The sequence below is a fragment of the Lissotriton vulgaris genome, chromosome 5 (genome assembly GCF_964263255.1).
Source record: "Lissotriton vulgaris chromosome 5, aLisVul1.2, whole genome shotgun sequence".
Classification (NCBI taxonomy): Eukaryota; Metazoa; Chordata; class Amphibia; order Caudata; family Salamandridae; genus Lissotriton; species Lissotriton vulgaris.
Genome location: NC_141693.1, coordinates 701905694 through 701930842, shown reverse-complemented (window position 1 = coordinate 701930842; position 25149 = coordinate 701905694). Strand labels below are relative to the sequence as shown.

The 25149-nt window shown below is 47.4% G+C and overlaps 1 protein-coding gene across 2 annotated transcripts in view; it reads left to right on the top strand.

Moving 5' to 3' along the window:
* The window catches only part of USP54 (ubiquitin specific peptidase 54), a 1809222-nt gene that overhangs the window by 1272231 nt on the left and 511842 nt on the right, over positions 1 to 25149 (top strand). For both annotated transcript variants that reach the window (XM_086922134.1, XM_086922133.1), the window contains exon 18: positions 14103 to 14289. In XM_086922134.1, coding sequence (XP_086778260.1) covers positions 14103 to 14289 — 187 coding nt within the window. The remainder of the gene's footprint in view (positions 1 to 14102; positions 14290 to 25149) is intronic.

Sequence of the window (25149 nt, the reverse complement as noted above, 5' to 3'; positions counted from 1 at the left end):
TACAACCTACTTCCCAACTGGCCCACTCACCCACTTCCAGAGACTTAAAGGCTATTGGAGCTTCAGGTGGGTTTTGGCAATTGATCTTTATATGTGCAATCAGTGCCTGCGTGACAAAAGGCAGAATAAAGTAGGAGATTAGGGAACTTTGGAAAGGTATGTGTCGCAGGCGTGGCCGGTCTGTTGGCAGTTGATTTTTTTTAATTTTAGGGCTGCACCACCTGCCATGGCACTCCAGTAAAATATGACTTGATGCAGCTCCTTGCATACCGTGTGAGACATCTACTGTGTTCTGCTATTTACATCCACAACAACCTACTGTCAGGGCTGGCTTTACGGGGGGGTGCAACCTGTGTGGCCACACTGGACGTTGATCCAGAGGGAGGCACAGACCTCGGGGCGCTGTCTTTAGCAATTGGTTATGATTTAAAGGATGTATGATGTTACAGTGCATACTTTTACAACGCATACCTTTACAACACATTTTTTACAACGCAACATCCATTACAACGCATTCCATTACAACGCATGCCATTACAACGTATTTTTAAAAACTACCTTTACAACGCATTCCATTACATTGCATACTACCTTTACAAGGCATACCATTACAACGCATAACATTACATTGCATGTAAGGTAAGTATTGGATAGTGTAGGAGTAAAAATTACTATTCTAACTCCAGGGGGGGTGCAACAGTAGGGTAAGTGTTGGATAGTGTAGGGGTAAAAATTACTATTCTAACTCCAGGCGGTGTAATAGTAGGGTAAGTGTTGGCTAGTGTAGGGGTAAAAATTACTATTCTAACTCCAGGGGGTGCAACAGTAGGGTAAGTGTTGGATAGTGTAAGGGTACTATGTGTTGTAATGCTATGCATTGTAATGGTATGCGTTGTAATGGTATGCGTTGTAATGGTATGCGCTGTAATGACTGCGTTGTAATGACATGTGTTGTAGTGGTATGCGTTGTAGTGTCATGCGTTGTAATGGTTGCGTTGTAATGGCATGCGTTGTAATGGATGTTGCGTTGTAAAAGCTTTGTTTAATGGTAGTGCGTTGTAAAGGTTGTTTCCCGATTTAAAATCACCCACTGAAGAAGTTCTTTGTGGGTCCAGCTTTAGGCAGCAATAAAAATGTGAAGATAACTGTCATGATTAATGTTCCTGGTAGAGAAAGAGAAATTGAGTTTTGTCTAGTGGCAGTTTTGACTCACCATAACGCAGCGCAGAGGGTTACTATGCCTGCTGCAAAGGACAGGTCTATATTTTATGGGGATAACTGAATGGATTAGGAAAGCCACCCTTTACCTTTAAAACAAATGAAATGTATGTGAGAGAGGGGCTATGGAGAGATGAGGGGCACTCTTGCCAGGTGGTAGTGAGGGAATCCGAGGAGGGGTCATATGGGGGGCACCAAACAAGTTGTTCACCAGGCGCCACCAGCGCTAAGACCGGTCCTGCCTACTGTCATCTGCATAGTGCTGCCTACTACTTCCTCCTAGTCTTTATATTAAGATGTTTACTACACTAATCCATATCCAGCCTAGACAAAATCCGTAATTTATGTCCTCCATGGTGGATTCACCCCCCTACCAAAGGGATATACCATCACTGAGGCGGTTGAAGTGTTTAGATACCTGTGGATTTACATCACCGGCGACCCGACTAGATTCTATGATTGCAAACTCTTCCCTCCATTAGAGATTTGAATGTGATATTGCCCACTGGAAGACACTCCCATGGTCACTGCTGGTGCACGCAGTGCTCTTTAAAAACGTTTTTATAGGGATCGCAGAATTCTCCATGCTTGGTCGGTTTTGACTACTTTGGAGCTATAGAAAGCTTTTAAAGTGAACTTTTGTGGGGCGATAAACAACCCCGAATCTCCATACAGAAGCTAACAATGGGATGGTACAATGGAGGAATCTCCTAGGTCGAAGTTTTGTGGAATGCGGGTGATGTAGTCTCCTTCCCACAGCTACAGACTGAGCAAGAAATGGCAAGTAAGGAACACTTTAGGTATCTCCAGATACAGCAAGCACTTCGAGCGATAATCCCCAAGGGGGAATCCCCCCAGAATCCTCTCTGCTTGAAGACAGAGTCCTAGACGAACAGATACAGAGGAAATCCATTTCCATGACATACATGATTCAGCTCCGAAGTCGATGGGAACACGACATAGCTGGAATTGAGGATGAGGAATGGATGGAGGCTTTGCCCTCCTCCCGTGAAATTGCCATCTCCTCTAGGCTTAGCCTGGTGCAACTCAAAATCCTCCACAGAATGTATCTTAGTGGCCCTGCACTTGTGAAGATGGGCTACAGAACCGAACCTGGGAGCATGAGACGTTGAGGGCAGCCGGGCAACTTCGCACAAATCATCTGGGAATGTGCATATCCAGAAATACTGGCTAGATCTGGGTAAATGTATGGAGTAAGTAATGGGGGCTAAAGTAGAACCTAGTATAAAATTGTGCTTATTGAATGTATGGGGACCCACAGATCTAAATAGTCAAGGGCAGATTTGGGTAACATTGGGTAATATGATTGCAAAGCGCAATATCGTCAAAATGTGGGGAGCCCAGGAGACACCAACATTCATAGCATGGCAAAGAGACATGGATTGGTGCATGCTAATGGAGCAGCCAATATACGAATCGAGGGGGTGCCCTAAAAAGTGGAATCAAATATGGGGAAAATGGAACAATTTCAGGTGAGGACTCTGCGAACCCCCACAACTGGACCAGGACCATGGCCCTTTCCAGCTTGAGTAAAGTTTGGCCAAACAGATTGTTGCATAAACATGTATTTATGATGGGTTGTATCAAGATGTTTGGATGCAGACACATTCCTTTCTGATAATGCTTATAAAATGATTATGTGTTAAGTGGTCATCAGTAAGAAAGAATAAAAAAAATAATTCATATACAACCACAAAACCGGCACACACTAAGTCGTAAAGGGGCCATATGTGCACAAGCATGTTTGCGGTTGGAAACTGCCTGATTTGCCGAATGGGGCCATTACCAACCGCAAAAATGCTTTTCCATATGTACAGAGCACAAATTGCAATTAGTTAACATGGAAAGACATGGCTTGGTAGTTCGCGCTGAACTTTTCCCATGAGGCACAGGGTCAAGGCTGATTTGCATATAGCCATTGTCTGACCTAGGGTGGTGTGCAGTGCAAAAAAACGATGGATTTAGGCCCAGATCTTTGTACTGGGGTGAATGTAAGACATTGTTCTGCATTCTGTCCATCAACTGTGTTTTTTACTCTTAAAACAAGCATTTGCAATGCAATCGGTTTCACCTTTGGGACCTTATATGTATTTAGCTATGCAGCACATTAGTCTGGGTGCTGAAACATCTATTGTTCTTTAACATGGAGGGAAAGTAAGCACCGAACTGCAGAACATGCCAGGTATGGGAACACATGGTGAGAAATACTGCCTATCAGTGGGAAATTGTATTGTCTAAAGCTCTGTTTTTAATTTAAAATCATGCCTCTATGGTGGTCATTTCACTGAAAATACAAGATTTGAAAAAAATATTATCGTCTACGGGTGCTCGTTGAATACAAGTTTCTATGGCCTGGAAACCAGGAAATTCTAAAGTGATTCTGGTATTTTATTGACCTCTGCTGGTCGTTTTCTATCAAGAAAGATAAATAGGGGAGGAGCTACTCTAGCAAGCAAGATGGCCGCTTAAGCTCCCGGCTCCGCCGACCTCCGCCAGCAGCTCGTATATCCTGCAAGTCATCCTGATTTCACACCGGACTCCCATATGTGTGAGGAGTAGCTGACTCTGAAGGCGCAATCCCGAACTATTTATCATACCGGGTGACAGAGATATGCCGTGTTTCATTCTTGACCTACCCCGGAGCTGAAGCCGGGGCCTCGATTTCCAACCCATCAGGGCTGGAGTTGAACAACATCGGCTGGAACCTTGGGCTTTGTCCGGTCTCCCGAACGGAGATATAATCTTCCCGGTTTTTGACGGCGACATAGTATCCTGCCTGCAACACACACGCTACGGCGTGTCACATCGTTTGCTGGCCCCGTATCCAACGCCTGGAGACACAGTAAGCTTGCCGTGGGGGTGCGGACGGGAGCCCTGATCAGTGGCGAAGGAGTAACATCGTGAGGTGAGAGCGCCTGTTGTTGGTGTCTGCTCCAGATTTGCCTGCTACCCCGGAGAAGTCGGCCTCCGGGGGTCTGCATCCTGATCTGTTGCTTGCGAGAGGAGATGGAGGGGACAAAAGACACGCCACCGCTGCACGCCGTAATGGCGGCCATTAGAGCGCTCCACTCACAGATCATCGTCAACTACCGGGCACTTTCGGAAATGATGGAAGATCTTTGCCGGAGACCGGACAGTGGCTTTTTGCCATCATTGCAGCCAGCGGTGCTACCAACGGAACATCGTATATCCGACTTCGAGGTCCCTATGCAGGAGCCGGACTTCTTTGGCGCTGCGGATTCCTATAATACAGATCGCGCGCCCGTGAACATTGTCAGCGTTCCCTGCTTGAGCCCTATCTCGCCGAACTTCACTATGGACAACCTTGACTGCCTCAACAAGATCACCTGTGACTATTGGAGAGTTTTATCATCCTGCCACGCTTTTCCTCGCTTGCTTTGTGTAGACTGTGAACTTTTATCCTTTAATTGGCTTGCTCGTACTGACTTGAATTTCCATGATAGCTTTACCGCTCTTATTGCTGCTGTGGCCTGGGTTACAATTGCTCCAGTGAACACTCGTACTGGCCAGGGTTGATTGGTGGGGCTTTTCAGGACACGGGACAATAATGTAATCGGTTGCTGGGATTGTGACCTGTGAACTGCGGGAGTCGGGTGGTATGTTTGGTACTTCCCCGGATTGTTTGTGTATCTTGCTGCCCTTTCTTTTGAATTTGATTCCGGGGGGTCGCATCTGGTGGGGGGGAGGGAAGTCCGGGAGCGTGTGTTTGTGTTTCTCCTCCTCCGCTGCTTCCTTCTTTTAGGGAGGCTTCTGGGCGACAGGCACGCTGCTAGTGGGTTAGGCCGTAGCCGTTGCAGGGGTGCAGGGTGGTGGGGGGTTTGTTATTTTGCCTTTGTTTTGTTCTATGGCCCCTTTTTTCTTCTCTTCTCTCTTTCGGGTATTCCTCTGGGCGACAGGCGCGCTGCTAGTGGGGTAGGCCGTAGCCATTGCGGGGCAGCAGGGTGGGCTGGCTCCACCCCCCTGCTGGGTGTCTGGACCCCTTCGTCCCGGACCCCCCAACCTCCAAGTGCGAGGGTCCGGACATCAAAGGGCACCAGCCCTATAACTGGGGCAGCTCCAGAGCAGGAGGGCAGTTGTATCCTGGAGTCGAGAGACGCAGAGAAGAACTCATCCTTGACGGGCTATTGGCGCTGCCGTAGCTCTGCCTTGCGAACTATCGTCCTGCCTGCTGGCGCTGCCGTAACCTTCGTAACCTTCATCGTCGTCGGGACCTGCTGGCGTGGCCGCGGACCGTTTGTAACCACCATCTTCATCGGGACCTGCTGGCTCCGCCGCGGACCGTCGCTTCCTTCATCCATCTCGGGACCTGCTGGCTCCGCCGCGGCCCGATCATCTAGAACGCCGAGCTCGAGGATTGAGAGCTATTTTCATCTATTGGTAACAAGACTGTCCCGCTACCCTTTTCCCAATCCAGAGACCAGAATCGAGGGGACCCCTGAGTCCAGACCTCCTTGTATAATTCTACCGTACCTAAAGAATTGCTGATAAAGTATCGTTGAACCTTATCCTGGTGTGGTGTCCGTCTGTGGGGGGGAAGTTACTTGTCTGTACGATCGCTGGAGACGGTTCTCCCCGGAGACCTCTCCCCTTGTCCTCGGCCGACCCTCCCGGTCCGTCTAACATTGGTGGCCAGCGGCGCGATCCGAATCACCGCATAATCGTACAGAGAGTAGCTCACCCCACGACGAAATCACAATGACAACCAAAGAAAGCGGATCCACCGAGAAATTTCAAATGGAGAAATTGAACGAGTACAGCCATCGTGAACTAAAACAATTCTGCATCGAACTAGGTATCGCTACCACCGGTCTAAGTACCAAAGACGATTTCAAGCAGGCCCTAGAGTCCTGGGCAGAAACCGGGGCCGTGGGAACCACCGACCAAAACATCGCAGCAGTAGGAAAAAACCCCACGGCCCCCGAGGAGCAAAGAACGGGTCTCTCGCAAGACGAGATCCAGGAACGAGAAAGAACACGACTACACGAACTAGAAATGGCCCGGCTCAAAATGGATGTTGAACTTAAACTGGCCGAACAAAAAATAAGCTTGGAGCACCTGCGTCTCCGCGAAGAAAGAGAGGAAAAACAGAGACAAAGGGAGCTCGAGGAAAAGAGGCTGGCGTATGAACACGAGCGCAAACTAGCTGAGATAGACTTACGCAAGCAGAACAGAGAATTAGGGGTGCCCGAGCAACCCCGCGACCCAGGGGCAACAGAGAAAAAGGTACACATCCCCAAGGATGTCGTTCGAGAATACTTCCGAGAGGACGACATCCAGCAATGGTTCAAGGCCTACGAAATCGCAATGACCGCCCACCGGATCGACCGAAGCGATTGGGGAGCCGGTCTATGGGGGAGATTCCTCAATGAGGGCCGCGATGCCCTGCTACAGCTCCCGGACCATCAGATGACCTCCTATGACCACATGAAAGCTGCCCTCCTCACCCGCTATGGGCTCACACCCGAGATGTACCGTCAGAGGTTCCGAGACTGCACCCGCATCCCGGGTACAACTTGGGTGGACTACGTGAACTACTTTAGCCGAGCCTTCGAGGGCTGGATCAAGGGAAGCAATGTCACAACGTACGAACAACTCTTCAACCTCATGGTGTGGGAGCATCTATCAAACAATTGCTTCATCGAGCTCCGGCAGCACCTCCTCGACAGCAAATTGACTGATCCACGGCAGCTCGCAGCCGAGGCTGACCGGTGGGAAATCACCAGAGTGGGCCGAAATGGGTCCTATGAACAGAACCGGAACAACAACGGTCAGCACCGTCCCCGAGGAGGAGGGGGGGGCCAAGGGCGAGGAAGAGACAACGCTCCGGTCGCCCCCGCTACCAGCACCACCACCCCGGCCAACCGGGGCAGCACCCCGGCGCGACCGGGATACAGAGCCAATGTCACGTGTCACCGATGCCAACGAGTCGGCCACTATGCAAACGACCCAAATTGCCCGCAGTACCAGAGCCCAAGGCCCCGCCAAGTGGCCGCTGCTGCCCTAGGGGAAGAACAGATCTCCGAGGAGCAGGAAGAATACGAACAAGAGCATCAAGAATGGGAGCCAGCCGCCATGACTTTAGCATGCTTAGGGGGGAAAGACATGGTCCCGCGGGTCCCCCTACCCGCTAACACCCGGAAGTACAGCCAATGGGTGAGCATCAATGGACGCCAGGCCGAAGCCCTCCGTGACACCGGGGCCAGTGTAACAGCCGTCCGCTGTCACCTGGTGACCCCAGAACAGTTCATACCAAACATTCTCTGCCCTGTCCGTTCAGCCGATAACTCAGAAAGTCTGTGTCGGATGGCCTGCGTCCCTTTCGAATGGGGAGGGGTCTCCGGCATGTTGAAAGTAACGGTCCGAGATGATGCTCCCGTAGACTGTCTCCTGGGGAATGACCTTGAAAGCTCTCCCTGGGCAGCCGTAGAACGAAGAGAACACCTGGGGATGTTGGGCGTCCCGGACTGGGCGTGCGTCACCACCCGGTCCATGGCCGCCCGTGCCAATCCCCGACAAGAGGAACTCGAATGGCCGGCGCCTCCGCCCCCGGTCGCCCCAGTCGAAGACACCGACCGTGCCATCCCCCCAGAACCAGCTCAACCTCCGGACCTCGCTGGCCTCGACCAGTGGCATCAAGAGGGGGGACCCACACAGGAACAGTTTCGCCAAGAGCAAAAGACCTGTCCCTCCCTCGAGGGACTCCGCCAACAAGCCCTCGCCCAGAGCGCAGGGGATACCTCCGGAACACATTGGATCTACTGGGACAATGATCTGCTATACAGTGAACAAAGGATCGCGGAGTTGGGGGCCAGCCGAGTGCTAGTGGTGCCCCTCCGTTTTAGAGACTTCTTGCTAAACCTGGCCCACGATGTCCCCCTGGCTGGACACCTGGGTCAGGATAAAACCTACAGCCGCCTAGTAACCCACTTCTTCTGGCCCAAAATGAGGAATGATGTACTCCAGCATTGCCGATCTTGCCCCACGTGCCAAGCCAGTGGAAAGAGCGGCCGCAAACTAAAGGACCCCCGTACAAAACAAGGACATCGGTTCATCCTGGTACTAGTGGACCACGCCACCCGCTACCCCGAGGCTGTTCCCCTGCGAACTGTGACAGCCCCGGTGGTCGGCCGGGCCCTGATGGGGATCTTCTCCCGTGTGGGCTTCCCCAGAGAAGTCGTCAGCGACAGGGGCACAAACTTTATTTCCAAATATATGAAGTCCCTCTGGCAACAGTGTGGGGTCACCTACCAATTCACGACCCCCTATCACCCTCAAGGAAACGGACTCGTTGAGCGGTTCAACCGCACGCTCAAAGGGACGATTGGGGGGTTGGAAGAGCCCCTCCGTCGCCAGTGGGATGTGCTGCTGCCGTGCCTCCTCTTCGCATATCGAGAGGTCCCCCAGAAGTCCCTCGGGTTCAGCCCGTTTGAGTTATTGTATGGACACCCCGTACGGGGGCCTCTCAGTCTAGTCAAGGAAGGCTGGGAAATGCCCCCTCTAAAGAACCCCCCAGATGTCTTCAAATACCTCCTAACCCTCCGCAACCAGACCCGACGGTTCAGAGAGCTGGCAAACGCAAACTTGGAGGCCAGTCAAGAGGACATGAAAAAGTGGTATGACCAAAATGCCTCCTCCATCGAATTTGAACCCGGACAACAGGTATGGGTGATGTCCCCCACCGAGCCCTGCGCTCTGCAAGACAAGTGGACGGGGCCCTTCAAAGTAGTCGAGCGTAAGGGTCCTGTCACCTATCTCATCGACATGGAGTCTTCACGGAACCCCCTCCGAGTCCTCCACGCTAATAGGCTGAAACCCCACTTTGTGCGTTCAGAACTCAGCCTCCTGATGGCCACAGACAATGGAGCCGAAGAAGACTCCGAACCCCTTCCTGACCTCCTACGGACTCGGGAGAAAGATGGCTCCGTGGATGGGGTCCGGCTCTCGGGAGCCCTCACCCTGGACCAACGCCAGGAATGTCGAGACCTTCTGTTGCAGTTCGCCGACCTGTTTTCCCTCACCCCAGGTGTCACTTCCTGGTGTGTGCACGACGTGGACACGGGGGACAGCCCCCCTATCCGCCACCGGGCCTACCGCGTGCCAGATCGGGTACGGGCTTGCATCCAGGAGGAAGTAACCAAAATGCTCACCCTCGGGGTCATTGAGCCCTCAGACAGCCCCTGGGCCAGCCCAGTAGTACTGGTCCCCAAAGCAGCCGCTCCCGGCACCACACCGGATCTCCGGTTCTGCGTCGACTACCGGGGCTTGAATGCGGTCACCAGAACAGACGCACATCCCATCCCCCGGGCGGATGAACTAATCGACCGCATGGGAGCTGCCCGCTACCTCAGCATTTTCGACTTGACGGCGGGCTACTGGCAGATCGGCCTCACACCCCGGGCCCAAGAGCGCTCTGCATTTTCCACTCCTGATGGCCATTATCATTTCAAGGTCATGCCCTTCGGCATGAAGAATGCCCCCGCAACATTTCAGCGGCTAGTCAACCAGGTCTTGGCCGGGCTCGAAGGATTCAGCGCCGCCTACCTAGACGACATCGCTGTGTACAGCCACCACTGGTCCGACCACCTCCACCACCTCCGAGCGGTGCTACAGGCCCTTCAGCGAGCTGGCCTCACGATCAAGGCCAGCAAATGCCAAATTGGTCAGGGGTCCGTAACCTACCTCGGACACCAGGTGGGAAGCGGCCTGGTGGCCCCTCTGCAGCTCAAGATTGCCGCCATCCAGTCCTGGCAGCCCCCCATCACCCAGACCGAGGTCCGCGCCTTTTTGGGACTCACGGGCTATTACAGACGGTTCGTGAAAGACTATGGTACCATAGTGGGGCCCCTCACAGAGCTCACGTCCAAAAATCAACCCAAGAAAGTCAACTGGACCCCAGATTGTCAAACAGCCTTCGAACAACTGAAGGCCGCCATGTGCTCCGCCCCTGTGCTCCAGGCCCCCGACTACAGCCGGGAATTCGTCGTCCAGACGGATGCCTCCGACCACGGCATTGGGGCGGTCCTGTCTCAATTGAACACCGAAGGCCTTGATCAGCCAGTGGCCTTCATCAGCAGGCGACTCCTACCTCGAGAACAACGCTGGAGCACCATCGAGAGGGAGGCCTTCGCCGTGGTATGGGCCCTCAAAAAGCTCCGGCCCTACCTCTTTGGCACACACTTCCGGGTGCAGACCGACCATCGACCCCTGCAGTGGCTGATGCAGATGCGGGGGGAAAACCCAAAACTACTACGTTGGTCCATCTCCCTCCAAGGGATGGACTTCACTGTTGAACACCGGCCTGGGCCAGATCACGCCAACGCAGATGGCCTGTCCCGGTTTTTCCGCCTCGACGAGGAGAGTCCCCAAGAGGATGGGTGACTCTCCCCGCCTTCAGCTGGGGGGGACGCATGTTGGACAGGCCACGTGAAGGGCCGCTCCCCCTCTGCCCGACCAGGCCCGAGCCCGGTCCCTCAAGTGTCACACACCACCACTTCACGTTTTCCATCCCCTCCGGGACCCTTGCCTCTGAACATATCGACCTCGTGGGCCCGATCCATTACTGGCCCGCGCGCCCAGCCTGGGCGCCATCTTGGACACTCCGCCACGAGGCCGCGTGGCCCCCGATCAACCCCAACCCTGGGCCTGGCTAGGCCTCAGACATCCCGGCACCACCATCCACCCAGGAGGTGAGCGGACTACTTGGCAGGTCAATGGGAGAAAGAGGTGTCGATGGTTCTCCCTCGCCAGGTGCCGCTCGCCCCAACCTCCCCGGGCGCTGGCTCCACCCCCCTGCTGGGTGTCTGGACCCCTTCGTCCCGGACCCCCCAACCTCCAAGTGCGAGGGTCCGGACATCAAAGGGCACCAGCCCTATAACTGGGGCAGCTCCAGAGCAGGAGGGCAGTTGTATCCTGGAGTCGAGAGACGCAGAGAAGAACTCATCCTTGACGGGCTATTGGCGCTGCCGTAGCTCTGCCTTGCGAACTATCGTCCTGCCTGCTGGCGCTGCCGTAACCTTCGTAACCTTCATCGTCGTCGGGACCTGCTGGCGTGGCCGCGGACCGTTTGTAACCACCATCTTCATCGGGACCTGCTGGCTCCGCCGCGGACCGTCGCTTCCTTCATCCATCTCGGGACCTGCTGGCTCCGCCGCGGCCCGATCATCTAGAACGCCGAGCTCGAGGATTGAGAGCTATTTTCATCTATTGGTAACAAGACTGTCCCGCTACCCTTTTCCCAATCCAGAGACCAGAATCGAGGGGACCCCTGAGTCCAGACCTCCTTGTATAATTCTACCGTACCTAAAGAATTGCTGATAAAGTATCGTTGAACCTTATCCTGGTGTGGTGTCCGTCTGTGGGGGGGAAGTTACTTGTCTGTACGATCGCTGGAGACAGTTCTCCCCGGAGACCTCTCCCCTTGTCCTCGGCCGACCCTCCCGGTCCGTCTAACATGGCCCCTTTTCTTTTTCTTTTTCTTTTTCTCGCAGGATCCGGTCGTGATAACTTTCGGTTTCATCCTGACGTATATGAGTGGGCGGGGTATGGAGTAGGTGGCTGTGATGATAGATAGGTAGCTTAGTTCTTTACCCTTAGTGACCTTACTGGCGCTTGCGTTTCTACTGTTGGCCTATTTTGATCCACGACTGCTTTTACCACCTATCCGCATATTTTATACTTCCGAATGTGTAGCTCCGGCTATCCTGTATCTTCTTCTTTATCTCGTTCTGGGGGGGGGGGTTAAATATAAAATGAGACCTTACTCATATCCTTGATTCGAAATGTTTCCGATATATCGTCTGTCCTTTACCACTGCCGGACCCATGGGTTGTCGGCTGACGAGCTGTGTGATTGGCATTACTGATCCATGTTACATGCATGTGGTACCGGCCCTGCCGCTGCAGGGTTACTTTTGTATCTTGTGTTGAACGATATAATAAAGGTTTTAAAAAAAAAGAAAGATAGAGGCAGTTGCCAGCGAAATAGAAAAAGAAAGTCCCTAAGTAGAAAGCAATTCTGATATTCTATTGGTCGTTTTGTATCAAGACAGTCAATTATAGGTAGATGAACAAGCAGAAAGCAATTCTGGAATTTTACTCACCTCTGCTGGTCGTTTTCTATCAAGACAGTTAAATACATGCAGTTCAACAGAAAAAGAAGTCCCAAAACAAACGGAAGTAGACAAGTCCTAGGGCTGATCTCCACATCCCACAAAGTACATACAACAGATCTTCCAGACAGCGCAAGCCTCAACCTAAAAATGAAACTTGTTTTTAAACATTTCCTTTTTTCTTTGAAGGAAACTGGCTGCATTAAAAAATAAGTTAAATCATAGACATGGTAGTCTGCCGACCGCAGAAGACCCACATCCCTGTGATGGCCGCAATTCCTAATGGGTCACAAATTGCAACCTACCTCATTAAAATTCATCAGGTAGGTCAATTGTGACTCCATTACAAAATACCTAAATGAAACTCAATGGATTTTATACATTAGGAATTTAGATTTCCTAATTATGAATTTGCAAAGAATCATAATTTGGAAATCACAATCACTAAAATGTGTACATAAGGCTCATAATAAGCCCTGGTGGTACCTTGGTCCAAAGAATAAATGAAAGGAATGTAATCATGGAGCCCATTTTTCTACGGATTCTGTCAATAACTAAGCATTTTGGAATAGCAGTATCTAAATACAGTGGATAGTCTCAATTTTACAGTGTGATTTCAGATTCAAGGTGTCCTATTTTTATTCTGCTTTAGTTCATTCCTGTTTTTTGCAGTTGTAATTCTGGAGTACCAGTGCCATACATTCCTTGTGATATGTTTTATTACAATCACCACCGATGAGTGTGTGCCTCAAAATGTTTGTTCATAATAAGTAATACATGGTCATGTTATGATTTTGTGTAAAAAAAAATAATAATATTGAAATGTTACAGTATCAAAAACCTTAACCAGAGGATAGGATGTAGAAATGATCAAATCAGTCACCACTAACTACATGTTGACTTTGGTTAATATTACTTTTGTGACATTTGACTTATAAAAATCATCCCTTACATTTAATGACGACCTATGGACAGTTTACTGCAAAAACTGGGTAAAGTAATCACGCTGCACCATTTGTATTTTTTACTAAATCATTGTTCATTTTTAAAAGTCGTGGTGTATTTATGCAGGCTTATTCGGATTTGTGTTTAAATTTTACTTGTGTGGCTTTCTGTGTTGGGTGTAACAAATGTTATGCTAACCCATGCCGTTTGAAATGCGATACATTTGATAAACGATTATTGTTTAACTAAGCATATTTGAGCAATGGGAAATACCTTTATGAAATCCAATCCCTGCATTGCACACTTAGCGAGTGGGAGCTGAACATTGGCTAAATGATTTCCCATTTGCCTTCCTACCAAGAAACTTTCAAATCCCATTTTACATTCCTTTAAAATAGTAACATAAAATGAAGGCCTGACTCATTTGAAACCTATTCACCAATCTCATACGCGTTAATGAACAAAACAATCTTAGAATATGAAATTGTAGATACTTTGTGTATGTAGGGGCACATTCTTCCCCAAACCCCATTTCTAATACAGAAACCTTGTGGCTAAACCCACGCCTCTACTATATTTTCATCTGGATTACTTTGGTTTGAATAATCTGCTCAGGTGCATTGCTAACATATTAATGTCCATTCTTGATTCGAATGGAGAGCCGCTACTTGTTTCTTGTGGCGATACTGCATGTTTTCATGTATATGCTCCCTGCTGCATCTTTTTTTTTATTATTTCTTTTTGTTTTGTTTGTGTGTGTGTTTCTGCTATGTTTTCTTTTGCATTTTAGCTAAACTCAGACTTGCCATGCATGATGCCAGATCTAGCACTCACAGCAGATCCCTAGCTGATAAGAAGCTGCCAATCTGTATACGAAAAGCACGGAGTCTTCAGGAACGCATGCTGCCGCCGATTCAGCCGATACCGCAATCAACCTGCCCCAAGCCACAGGGGGGCAGTGTAAACCAGTCTAAAAGGTAGTGGATGTGTACCCTCTTCCCCCTTTACCTGGAAAAGGATCTGTTGTGTCACAATCTATACTGCTGGAAGTTCTGCAGCTATAATGATATTCTGCATTTGGTGATGTGACTCGAACAAATAATTTGGGTCGCATTGCCTTGGTACGTTTACATGTAAGGAATTGATTCTGGAAGTGTGAAGAATTAACGAAAGGTCCCCAGGTTCTCTTTCCTGCTTTGCTTCCACCCTACTCAAATAGTCATTTCAGAGACTACAAAAAAAATCGAAACATCACAGCAAATTTATGAAAATAGTTTACTATAGCAGTGCCTTCTTTCTTGCCTCATCAAAAAGCATGCATATAAAACACTTTAAATAGCACATGGGGGGTTGCCAATATTGCGTTTACTTCGCAAAAGCTTATAAAAAGCTTTATCACAAACGTAAGTTTTATTTTGCTTTATACTTTTCCTGCTAGAGGTTTATCATTATGTTTGGTGTGATATTTTGATTTTGCCATGTGAAATATAGTTCAAGCTAATTTTTTTAAACTGTTATTGATGATATGATAACACAGACTGCAACAACATCTACTTCAAGGTGCAGACTGCCAAATCCCGACTTTATGTTCATATTTCTTTACTCGAATGTAAGCATGAACTAACACCCACTCTAAAGCTGTTACACCAATGATCCTAGAAGAAGAGTTCAAGTAGTAAATCAGTCCTACCCTCCGGATAGTGTGAAATGGATTTGAATGAAATTATAAATTTCAATCACAGTGACTTTTTTTATGTGTAGATACTAAGTAAATCGAGCCTTTGGCAATCTATTTTTTTGACTTTAGTTGTTGTACTCTGTTTTTCAGGATTTGTTTTCACATGGAACCCCTTTAAACTCTTAACTGCTTGATGTATTCCCTCTGAGTTATGTTTTAGACACCTAGGACTCCAAATTTAATCGTAATATCGTATGGCGACTGGGCTCCAAAATCTATTACCACACTTAATTCATGATCTGTGAAATGCTTTTGCTTGCATTCCTGTACAGCCATCTGAACCAAATTATAAATTCACTCCTCTAGCCCTGCTGCTGTTTCCTAAGTGTGATTTCGTATGTAAGCACACTTTACTATTTGGTTTAGGATTAGCCAGTTTTAAAAACAAGCCTGGTTGAAAATGAAAATATTTTTAAAGCGAATATAATTGCTGTATTTATTGTTAAATACATTTAGGTATTGTTTCTTTCTTAAGGGTATTAGGTGTCGGTAAATTACAAACCAATAGAAGATAATTTTACTTTTTTCAAATGACAGTTCTTAGTTTTACGTTTTAAAAAAACACAATTATCATTTTGGAGAATGTCTGAAAGTTAAAAATATTGAAGCCAAACTGAGTACTTCTATTACTATGCAAGACAATCAAAAATGTTGGTCATTTGCACACAACTATATACCCCTCAGAGATATTGTTTTCTTAGATTTAGTACTAGCACTGTAATGATATGCTGCACCATCTGCCTCCTTTTCAAAAGGTTAGGATTGTGCATTGGTGATAATTATTTAAAGTGCAATGTTATTGTCTGCACAATCTCATTACAATTTCTCATAATGTGTGGAATAGCCCAACATTTGTCAAAGCGTAACTGCTGATTCTGGAGCAATAAAGGCAGTATTCCCTTCAATTCCCATGACTACCATGCTTTTCTTACAGTGGATTCAGTGTTAAAGATTGTTACCACTATATTAATATTTCCATTGCCTAATTTGAGCCGGTGGTTGCAGGTGCGGTCCACCAGCACTTTCTTTTTTGGACCATGCCATATTTTTGATACTCAGACTTTGGACCCAGAACAAGAGGGAGAAAAGCAGCACAGGGAAAAAGCAGAGAAAGAAGGAAAACGTAACAATGGCAGAAAGCAAGGATTGAACTGAACCTATAGGAGTGAGAGATGAGGGGCAGGGCAAGTATATTAGTGGATGAAAGAGGGAAGATTGAGAAATTTCCTAGTTACCACAAAGGAAAGTTTCAATTCTATTAAGGAGGCGGAGGCGAGGATTTTGCTAGTCCTTTCTCCATTTTATTGGACAGCAAGTTAGAAGTAAGAAAAAACAATAAACCATGGACTACCCAAACCAACATGGCAGCGGTAGTCATGGTAACATATCAACCAATCAGAGTCCAACAGTTAGCATATAGGGAGTCCCAGCTGTTAGTCCTTCCTCTTTCTTGGGTGCTGCCGCAGGAAAGAAGTCATCCATCCACTAGTCCGCTTTTTGATTGGAGCCTAGGGAAGAGAAACAATAATAATAATATCTCGTCCAGAACAATGTCGAACAAGTCAAGAACATTGCAATGGAGTAAAAAGAACGAATTGCAAAGAGAAATTAAACATCATTGCACAGTTTATCAATGAGAACATTAATACATAGGAAAAAGATACTTCCCTTAGACGAAGTAAAATCATCATAGTCCAGTCTCGGGAGGGAAGGCTCGATAAAGCCTGGGTGGGAAAATCCTCGCCTCCACCTCCTTAATAGAATTGAAACTTTCCTTTGTGGTAACTAGGAAATTTCTCATTCTATGTCAGGAAGCGGAGGCGAGGATTTTGCTTGTTCAAAGCTTACTCACCACCAACGATGCAGCTTCATGGATTGGCTTAAAGTAGAACTTTTTGAAAGTCAAATCCGAGGACCAATCCGCTGCATTCATGATATCTTCCAAGCGTCCACCAACCTGTACGGCCTTGGAAGCCATTGCACCTCTAGTGGAATGAGCCCCAAAGTCAGAGATGTTAATTCCAGCTTCTGACATAACCCACCTGACCCATCTGGCAATGGTGGGAGAGGAAACTGCCTTGAAAGGTTTCTTAACCGCAATAAGCAATTGTCTCTCGCCAGGAGGGCGGAGCTTAAGAGTAACATCCTCATATGTCTTAAGGCAACGAACAACACAGAGCTTTGGCGAATCTGGGAAAGCCGGGTAAGTTACTGACCTTGTATTACATTTAGTTCTTCTTGAAACAGTAAACGTAACCCCTTCTGGGGTAAAAACCCTGGCTGAGATATCCAGAGCACGAACATCTGAAGCACGCTTTCATGAAATCAGGCAGAGAAGAATCGCTAATTTGGCCGAAAGTTCCTTGCGGGAAAGGTACTGATTATCCTGCCAGGACTTTAGAAAATTCAAAACCACATTAACATCCCATAATCCCGAATAACGGGGCTCTGGGGGGCGCGAAAGGCGAATACCTTTAAGGAGTTTACAAACCCAAGGATGCTCACCCACCGGAGAGCCATCAACAAGGGCATGCCCAGCAGAGATTGCCGACCTGAAAGAGTTAATGGTGCTGTACGCCAATTTCTTTTTGAAAAGATCAGCGAGGAAGTTAATCACGTCAGTGACAGAGGAGCCCATGGGATCCAGGTGCTTTGCCACACACCAACGAACCCGTCTGTTCCATGCTGATCTATAACGTTTAGTGGTGTTAGGGGCCCAGGCTCCTCGAATGAGGAGCTCAGCGTCTCTCGAAAGCGAGTCATAAGACCAACGTCCCCTGAAATCCTCCATGCCATGAGACGTAGATGGCCCTGGAGAACCATAGCATGCGGGTGACCCAAGGGATCCGTCAGAATGTGGTCGAACGACGGTAGCCAAAGAGGTTTGTCCCAGGACAGCTCCAGAAGAGAAGGGAACCAGCATTGAGCTTTCCAGATTGGCGTGATCAGAATCAGAGAAGCTCTCTGTCTGCGGACCTGAGCCGCCACCCTTTGAATGAAAAGGTAGGGAGGAAACACATAAGCTGGAAACTGGGACCAGTCCTGTAGGAAGGCATCCACTGCTTCCGCACCCGCATCCGGTTTCCAGCTGTAGAAGCGGGGAAGGTGGGCGTTCCACCTGGACGCAAATAAGTCCATCACTGGAAGACCCCAAAGGTCCGAAATTCTCTGGAATACCGAAGGATCCAGCCTCCAGTTGCTGGCATCTCAAAAATTCCCGGACTGCCAATCCGCTACCGTGTTCAGATTGCCTGGGAGATACTCCGCCGTGACAGAGATCTGGCGAAGAAGGCAATAGTTCCAGAAGTCTTTCGCAAGATCCGCTAGGACCTTGGAATGAGTGCCGCCCAACCGATTGATGTACCTGACAGCAGTTGTGTTGTCCATCCGAAGAAGAACACAACACGAAACCCTGGTCGAGGTGAAGGAGCGGATTGCGAACGAGCCCGCAAGGAGCTCCAAACAATTGATGTGGAAGTGAAGTTCCTTCTCCGTCCACCTGCCGCCCACCGAGAGGGAGCCGCAACGGGCACCCCAACCCTGGCGACTGGCATCTGACTCGATCACCAGATCCGGACGGGAACCGAAAATCGCCTTCCCGTTCCAAGCATCCATGTGATCTAACCACCAAAGAAGTTCCGATCGGGTTTCCAGATTTAAGGAAATCAGTTCCGAGTAAGTGAGACCCTTGCGAAGATGAAACGCTTTCAGTCTCTGAAGAGCCCTGTAATGAAGAGGGCCTGGAAAAATGGCCTGGATCGACGAAGACAGTAAGCCCACAATCCTGGCCAATTGGCGGAGGGATATTCGATCCCGCCGGAGAACCTTGCGAATCTCCTTCTTGATCTTGGAGATCTTTTCGGAAGGAAGATGAAGCGTCGCATCCGTAGTTATGATCAGAAAGCCAAGGAAAGTCATTTCCTGACGAGGAATGAGATCCGACTTCTGGGCATTGATGATGAAGCCCAGAGACTGAAGAAGGGTTATTGTAACCTGAAGATGGTGAAGAAGGAGATCCTTGGACTGACTCATTAAAAGAATGTCGTCCAGGTAAACAATTAGACGAATCCCCAGGGTACGGAGATGTTCTACCACCGGGCGCAGGAGTTTGGTAAAGCACCAAGGTGCTGAGGAAAGACCAAAGGGGAGCGTACGAAATTCGTAAACCTGATCCTTCCACAGAAACTGAAGGAATCGACAATGTGGAGGAAAGATTGGAACCGAAAGATAAGCATCTTTCAGATCCAAGCGAGCCAACCAATCGTTCTGCAACAGAAGGTCTCTCAAAAGATGGATGCCCTCCATCTTGAAGTGCCTGTAAATCAGCCATTTGTTGAAGGAGCGGAGGTTGATTACCGGTCTGAACCCCTTGCCCTTCTTTTCCACAAGGAAGATGTTGCTGAGGAAGCCGTTTGGGTGAAGCACCGAGGGGATGATGGCGCCTTTCTGTAACATCGCCCGAACCTCTAAATCTATAAGTTCTTGTTCCGTGACAGAAAAAACTAGAGGGCGAGGACAAGAGAGTTGAACGGGGGAACCGTAAAACTCGATGTGGAACCCCTGAACAGTCTCTAGAAACCAAGGATCTGAAGTTATCGACGACCAGGCCTGGGGAAACAACGCTAACCTTCCCCCCATTTGAACCAGAGAGATGATACGAAATCTTACCATTAAATCCTCTGGAATTGGACTGGTTTCCACCACGTCCTCTGCCTTGGCCTCTGCCTCCTCTGGAAGGGTAAAAGGTACCCTGTCGTCCATCATTCCAGCCGTTATTTCTTCTGGATTGGCCTCTATTGGGGCCTTGCTGGACCTGACGGCCGGAAGAGCGACCCCTGCCTCTGCCGGCCCCGCCAAAAATCTTTTTGGGAAAAAATCTTTTCATAGAAGCCTGAGCTTTGTCCAGAGCAGAAAAGGTAGCAACAAACTTCCCCAACTCCTTCACAAAGGGGTCTCCAAACAAAGCACCCTGCGCAATTGGGCCCGCCTCAGAAGACGACAACTCTCCTAGCTTCGGATCAATCTTAAGAAGCAAGGATCGTCGACGTTCCGCCGAAAGCGCGCAATTGGCATTGCCAAGAAGGCACATTACATTGCCCGTTGCGACCAACCAGCAACGTCATCAACCGACATTGGTAAGCCCGACTCTTTAGAACGTTGGGCCACTTCAATTATTTTAGTCAGAGGGCCCACGACATCCAAGAGCTTATCCTGACAGGCTTTCCATGACCTATCTATACCCTTCTTAGGGTCCTTGATATATTTAGCGAAGAAGGTACACAACTTGGGATCAATCTCAGGGGTGCATGCCACCCTAAAGGGAAGGGAAGGGCGTGGGCACTCAGAACGCAGGCGAAGGCGAACATCCTGAGGTAAAGGCTGTCGAAGCTTAGCTGCGACATAATCAGCTGTAGACTGCTCAGGAAACCACTCCGATGACCTGGGTCTAACAATAGTAGATGGGTCAAACATATTAGGAGGGACAAGATCACCCTCCGTCAGACTAGGAGCACTGGGCTTTGGGCGCCAAGACCTGCTCACATCAGAAAAATCCTCTGAGGAAGTGTCCTCATCCTCATCTACGTACTCGTCCTCCTCATCATCTCCCTCGATGGGGAACCCTTCCTCCGGGTCAAGGTCCTGGGTGGCAATACCACCAGTCTCACTGGGCGAGTCGTCCCCCCGGTAGGGTGCGCTTCTAAGCGTGCGCGCACTCTTACGAAAGACCTCAGATAATTTACTGAAGCCCTCCAGGTGCCCCGCGTCACGCTTCCTGGCCGTACGTGGTAGAGCACATGGAACACCACTGGGCCCTGCCCCACTGTCCCCAAAAAAACCTGTATCATTCTTGAAAACATGGGCTGACAGTCTATTTACACTGTCCTGCAGAGGTGCCAGAGCTTGAGCTATCGCCGAAGAGAGAAGCCTGTCTACCTCTTCAGGAGGGTGCGAAGGGGTCAGTTGTGGCTGATCATTAGGAGCCACCACCTCAACAGTAGAAGGACCGGACTGCATCTTAGCAGAAAAACTGGTACCCATACACAAACACCCCAACTATATATAAGGGGAAACCCTTCACACAGGTACCACACAGGCTAACACCAATGAAAAAGCCTGAAACACAAAAGTTCTGACTGAAAATAAATTGAAATTTATAAAAATTCAGTCAGAAGATAATTCTTGCCGTCGAAAAACGGTGTCAGTGTGAGGGAAGAGCCAAAAAACAAATGAAGCGCAAAGCCTCAGCGCGTTTCTACTCAAGCGCGAAGAGCGCTGAGGAGAACAGCTGGTCGGCGTCAGAAGCCGACACCAAGACCGCGCACGCGTGAAGAAGAAACGCTCGGGCTGAAAGCCTACCGCGTTAAATACACAATAACACAGCCTACAACAAAGGCAAAGTCAAATTCTAGTCAAAAGATATCCAAACAAAGCTGTCTACACTCAAAATCAAAACTGCCACGACAAAGATCAAGCTGAAGTAAAACGTGACTTATCTTGCCGAGGCAGCAATGGAGAAAGAGGAAGGACTAACAGCTGGGACTCCGATTGGTTGATATGTTACCATGACTACCGCTGCCATGTTGGTTTGGGTAGTCCATGGTTTATTGTTTTTTCTTACTTCTAACTTGCTGTCCAATAAAATGGAGAAAGGACTAGCAAAATCCTCGACTCTGCTTCCTGACATAGAATTAAAATAAAGACTAGACATCCTTGATATTCAGCAACCCTTACATTCGGCAGAGGCGGCCTTCTGAGGAAAATGTGGCCCCGTATCTATTCATTTCCAAATTAAGTTTTGAATATTTCCCTGCCTACTCTCTAAAATTCACTTATAGTTTAAATGCCAGATAATATGTACAGTCCCCTAAGATAATAAATGTCAAATAATTACAACGGTGAAAAAAGGTTTCAGGCTTTAAGATGTAAACCTTAATATTCTATTCACTGTTAGAAGCAAATGGTGTGTCTATTACAGTCAGTGTCGAATCGCCTGTTAAAGTTAGTTGTAAAAGCGTGTTGCACACTTTTTTCAAGCTTTGGTCGTGAATGTTTATGTACTATCGATGGAAGATGCTATCCACACAGCTGCAGCCCTGCTTTAGTAGAGTTTATGCTTTTAAATTTACATTATGATTTTTTGGTCACTATTTTATTGACCGTAGCATTGTCCATAGTGTACTGACTGTCACTAATGCGCCTACTGTGTCCAAAGCACATTGCTTTTCTCTGTGCCTGAGAAGGTGTATGGTCATTGAAGTAGACAGCCAAATTTCGTCTTCAAGATCCTTTAAGTCTCTTGTGCCCTTAGCCTGTCTCGGATGCCCCTATCATGGGATATGGTTTACCTCCAGGGAACATTGTTATCGTTTGCCTGCTTTCTTGAGGGAAATACACCCCAAACCATAAGACTGGAGCACATAATCTCATTGATTCGAAAGTGTGCAGCGAAATTTCCACTTCAGAATTGTATGTAAAAAGTGAGCGTACTACAAAGTATTTGAATTTTTTTTTTGTAACTCTCTATGGCCTGTTTTTTCGCAAACTTCGAGCAGAGTAGTGCCTGGGTTGTTTATAGAACCCAAATGTCAAAACTTACCGCGCTTCCCACCGCTTATGAATCTCCATCTAAAATGTTGTTAAACAATGATTATTGATATGGTTATGCTATGCTTGAAATCGGGTGACTAATGATTTCTACCCATCCACATATGCTGCATAGTTAGCTTTCCGCCTATTTTGCTTATCTCCAAAGTCATTTTTAAAGCAGTGAAGATGCCACGACGGCCTAATTGGAGCATTAATGACCTTACATAAGATGCCTGCATTGACAGCTCTTATGAAAAGATAAGAGGTCTTGTAATTCATCTGAGAACAATACAGAGTAAATCATTTACCTGCTCCTAGAGGACAACTATACCTGCTAGTTTTCAACATGAGGTCTTCGGTTAAAAGGGGCACCTATGGGAAGCCGTTCATGTCAAAATTACAGATCCCCCTATAAGACATCTCCTGAAATGCATGGGGTGCTGCAAAATGTATTTGACACACACCAGAACGAATGTAACATGTGTCAAAACAAATATGCAACATGGCAGAATGAATATACTATCTAGTAGACAATTGAAATAACACACACTCTGAACTGGATACAATATATACTGAGATGTATAGTAACTATGTTGAAAGGAATATGTTGTTGCTGAAAAGAATACAGCAACAACTGCAGTGAATATAACCCTTATTGAAATGATAAAGACTGGTGCTGAAATGAATATGACACACATTGGAACGAATATGTCAAATATTACATCAAATCTGACACTCTTTAAAATGACTGTGCCACTCATGAAATGAATGCCAGACATACATCAATGAATACAAGCCATGTTCAAATGAATATCACACATGTCCAAATGAATATAAGATACGTTGAAATAAATATGATTGGTTTCAAAATGAATATGATTAACACTGAACTGAATATGAAACATGTTCATTTGAATATGATTGCAGTTGAAATTAATTTTATGTAAATTAAAATGAATGTGGCCCACACTTAATTGAATATGAGACGCTTTGAACAGAATCAACATCCATTCGAATGAATATGATACATGTTAAATTGAATGCAACACTCTTTCAAATGACTGTGACACACATGACCTGAATGTCAGACAATCAGCAATGAATACAAGCCATGGTCTAATGAATATGGCACATGTTCAAACAAATATAAGATAGGTTGAAATAAATATGACTAGTGTCAAAATGAACATGACTAACACTGTACTAAACATGACATACGTTCATATGAAGATGATTACAGTTGAAATTAATTTGGCATGCCTTAAAGGGAATATGGCCCACTCTTAAATTAATATGAGAAGCTTTGAATTAAGTACAACATCCATTGAAATAAATATTGCACATCTTGAAATAATTCTGACACATGTTGAAACATGCATGACATATGTTGACACAAGTAACATGTTTATTGAATTTGAAAGTACACACTTTCAAAGGAATATGACATCTGCCATAATAAGTCTTGATCTGTTTAAATAAACATTACTCATGTCATAATGGATAAGAAAGGCATAGCAATGATTATAACAATTGTTAAAATTAATTTGCCCTATATTAAATGGATGTGATACCCAATTGAATGAGTATGGCATGCACTGAAAGTAATCAAACTAGTGTTAAAATGATAATGACCTACACTGAACTGAATCTGATGTATGTTGATATGAATGTGACCGCAGTTGAAATGATTTTGTTATGCCTCAAAACAAATATGGTCAACGTTTAAGTAATATGAGAAGCTTTGAACTGAATGTACTTCCATTGTAATGAATATGGCATGTTTTGAACTTAATCTGAAACATGATGAAAACCTGATTTGGCTGCAAGACAAGCTCTTGTTTAAAATGATGAAGTGGGCATGAGGAATTGCTCATTTTTACATGCTCAACCTTTTTGTTTCCTGAATGTATTGCTGTTTTAGACTCTGAACACTATTTGTTTAGAGCATTTATAGAGTGCACAACTGCCTGGAGGCGACTAGGTGCTAGTACCCTGAAATACAGCATGGCTGCCACTGTGTCTAGGTGTGTGAGAGTTAGTTGACGAAGAGCCATGTTTTTAGTGCTTTTCTAAAGGCCAGAAGTGTAGGGCTGTGTTTTGTCCTGTCTGGGGGCATGTTCGAGGTTTTAACAGTCCCGACCATGAAACTTCTTCCACCCCAGCGAGCTCTCTTGATCCTAGGTGTTAGTAGCGGTTTATGGTGGCCCAGATTTCTAGGAGGTAAGTACCAGTTCAGTCGACCTTCAGATAGTGAGGACCAGACCCACGGAGTGCCTAAAACATTAGGCATTGGGATTTTAAAGTAATCCTCTTGGCCACTGGGAGCCAGTGCAAAGTTCTCAATTTGTGCGAGACTGGCTGAAAGTTTGGTTTATCCAGCAGCAGTCTGGCAGCCGCAGTCTGAAGACGCTGCAGCTTTTGAAGGTGCTGCGTTTGGATCCCTACGTGCAGCGCCTTTCCGTAGTTCAGTCTGGACAAGGCTAGTGCCGTCACCAGGGTTTTTAAGGATTCC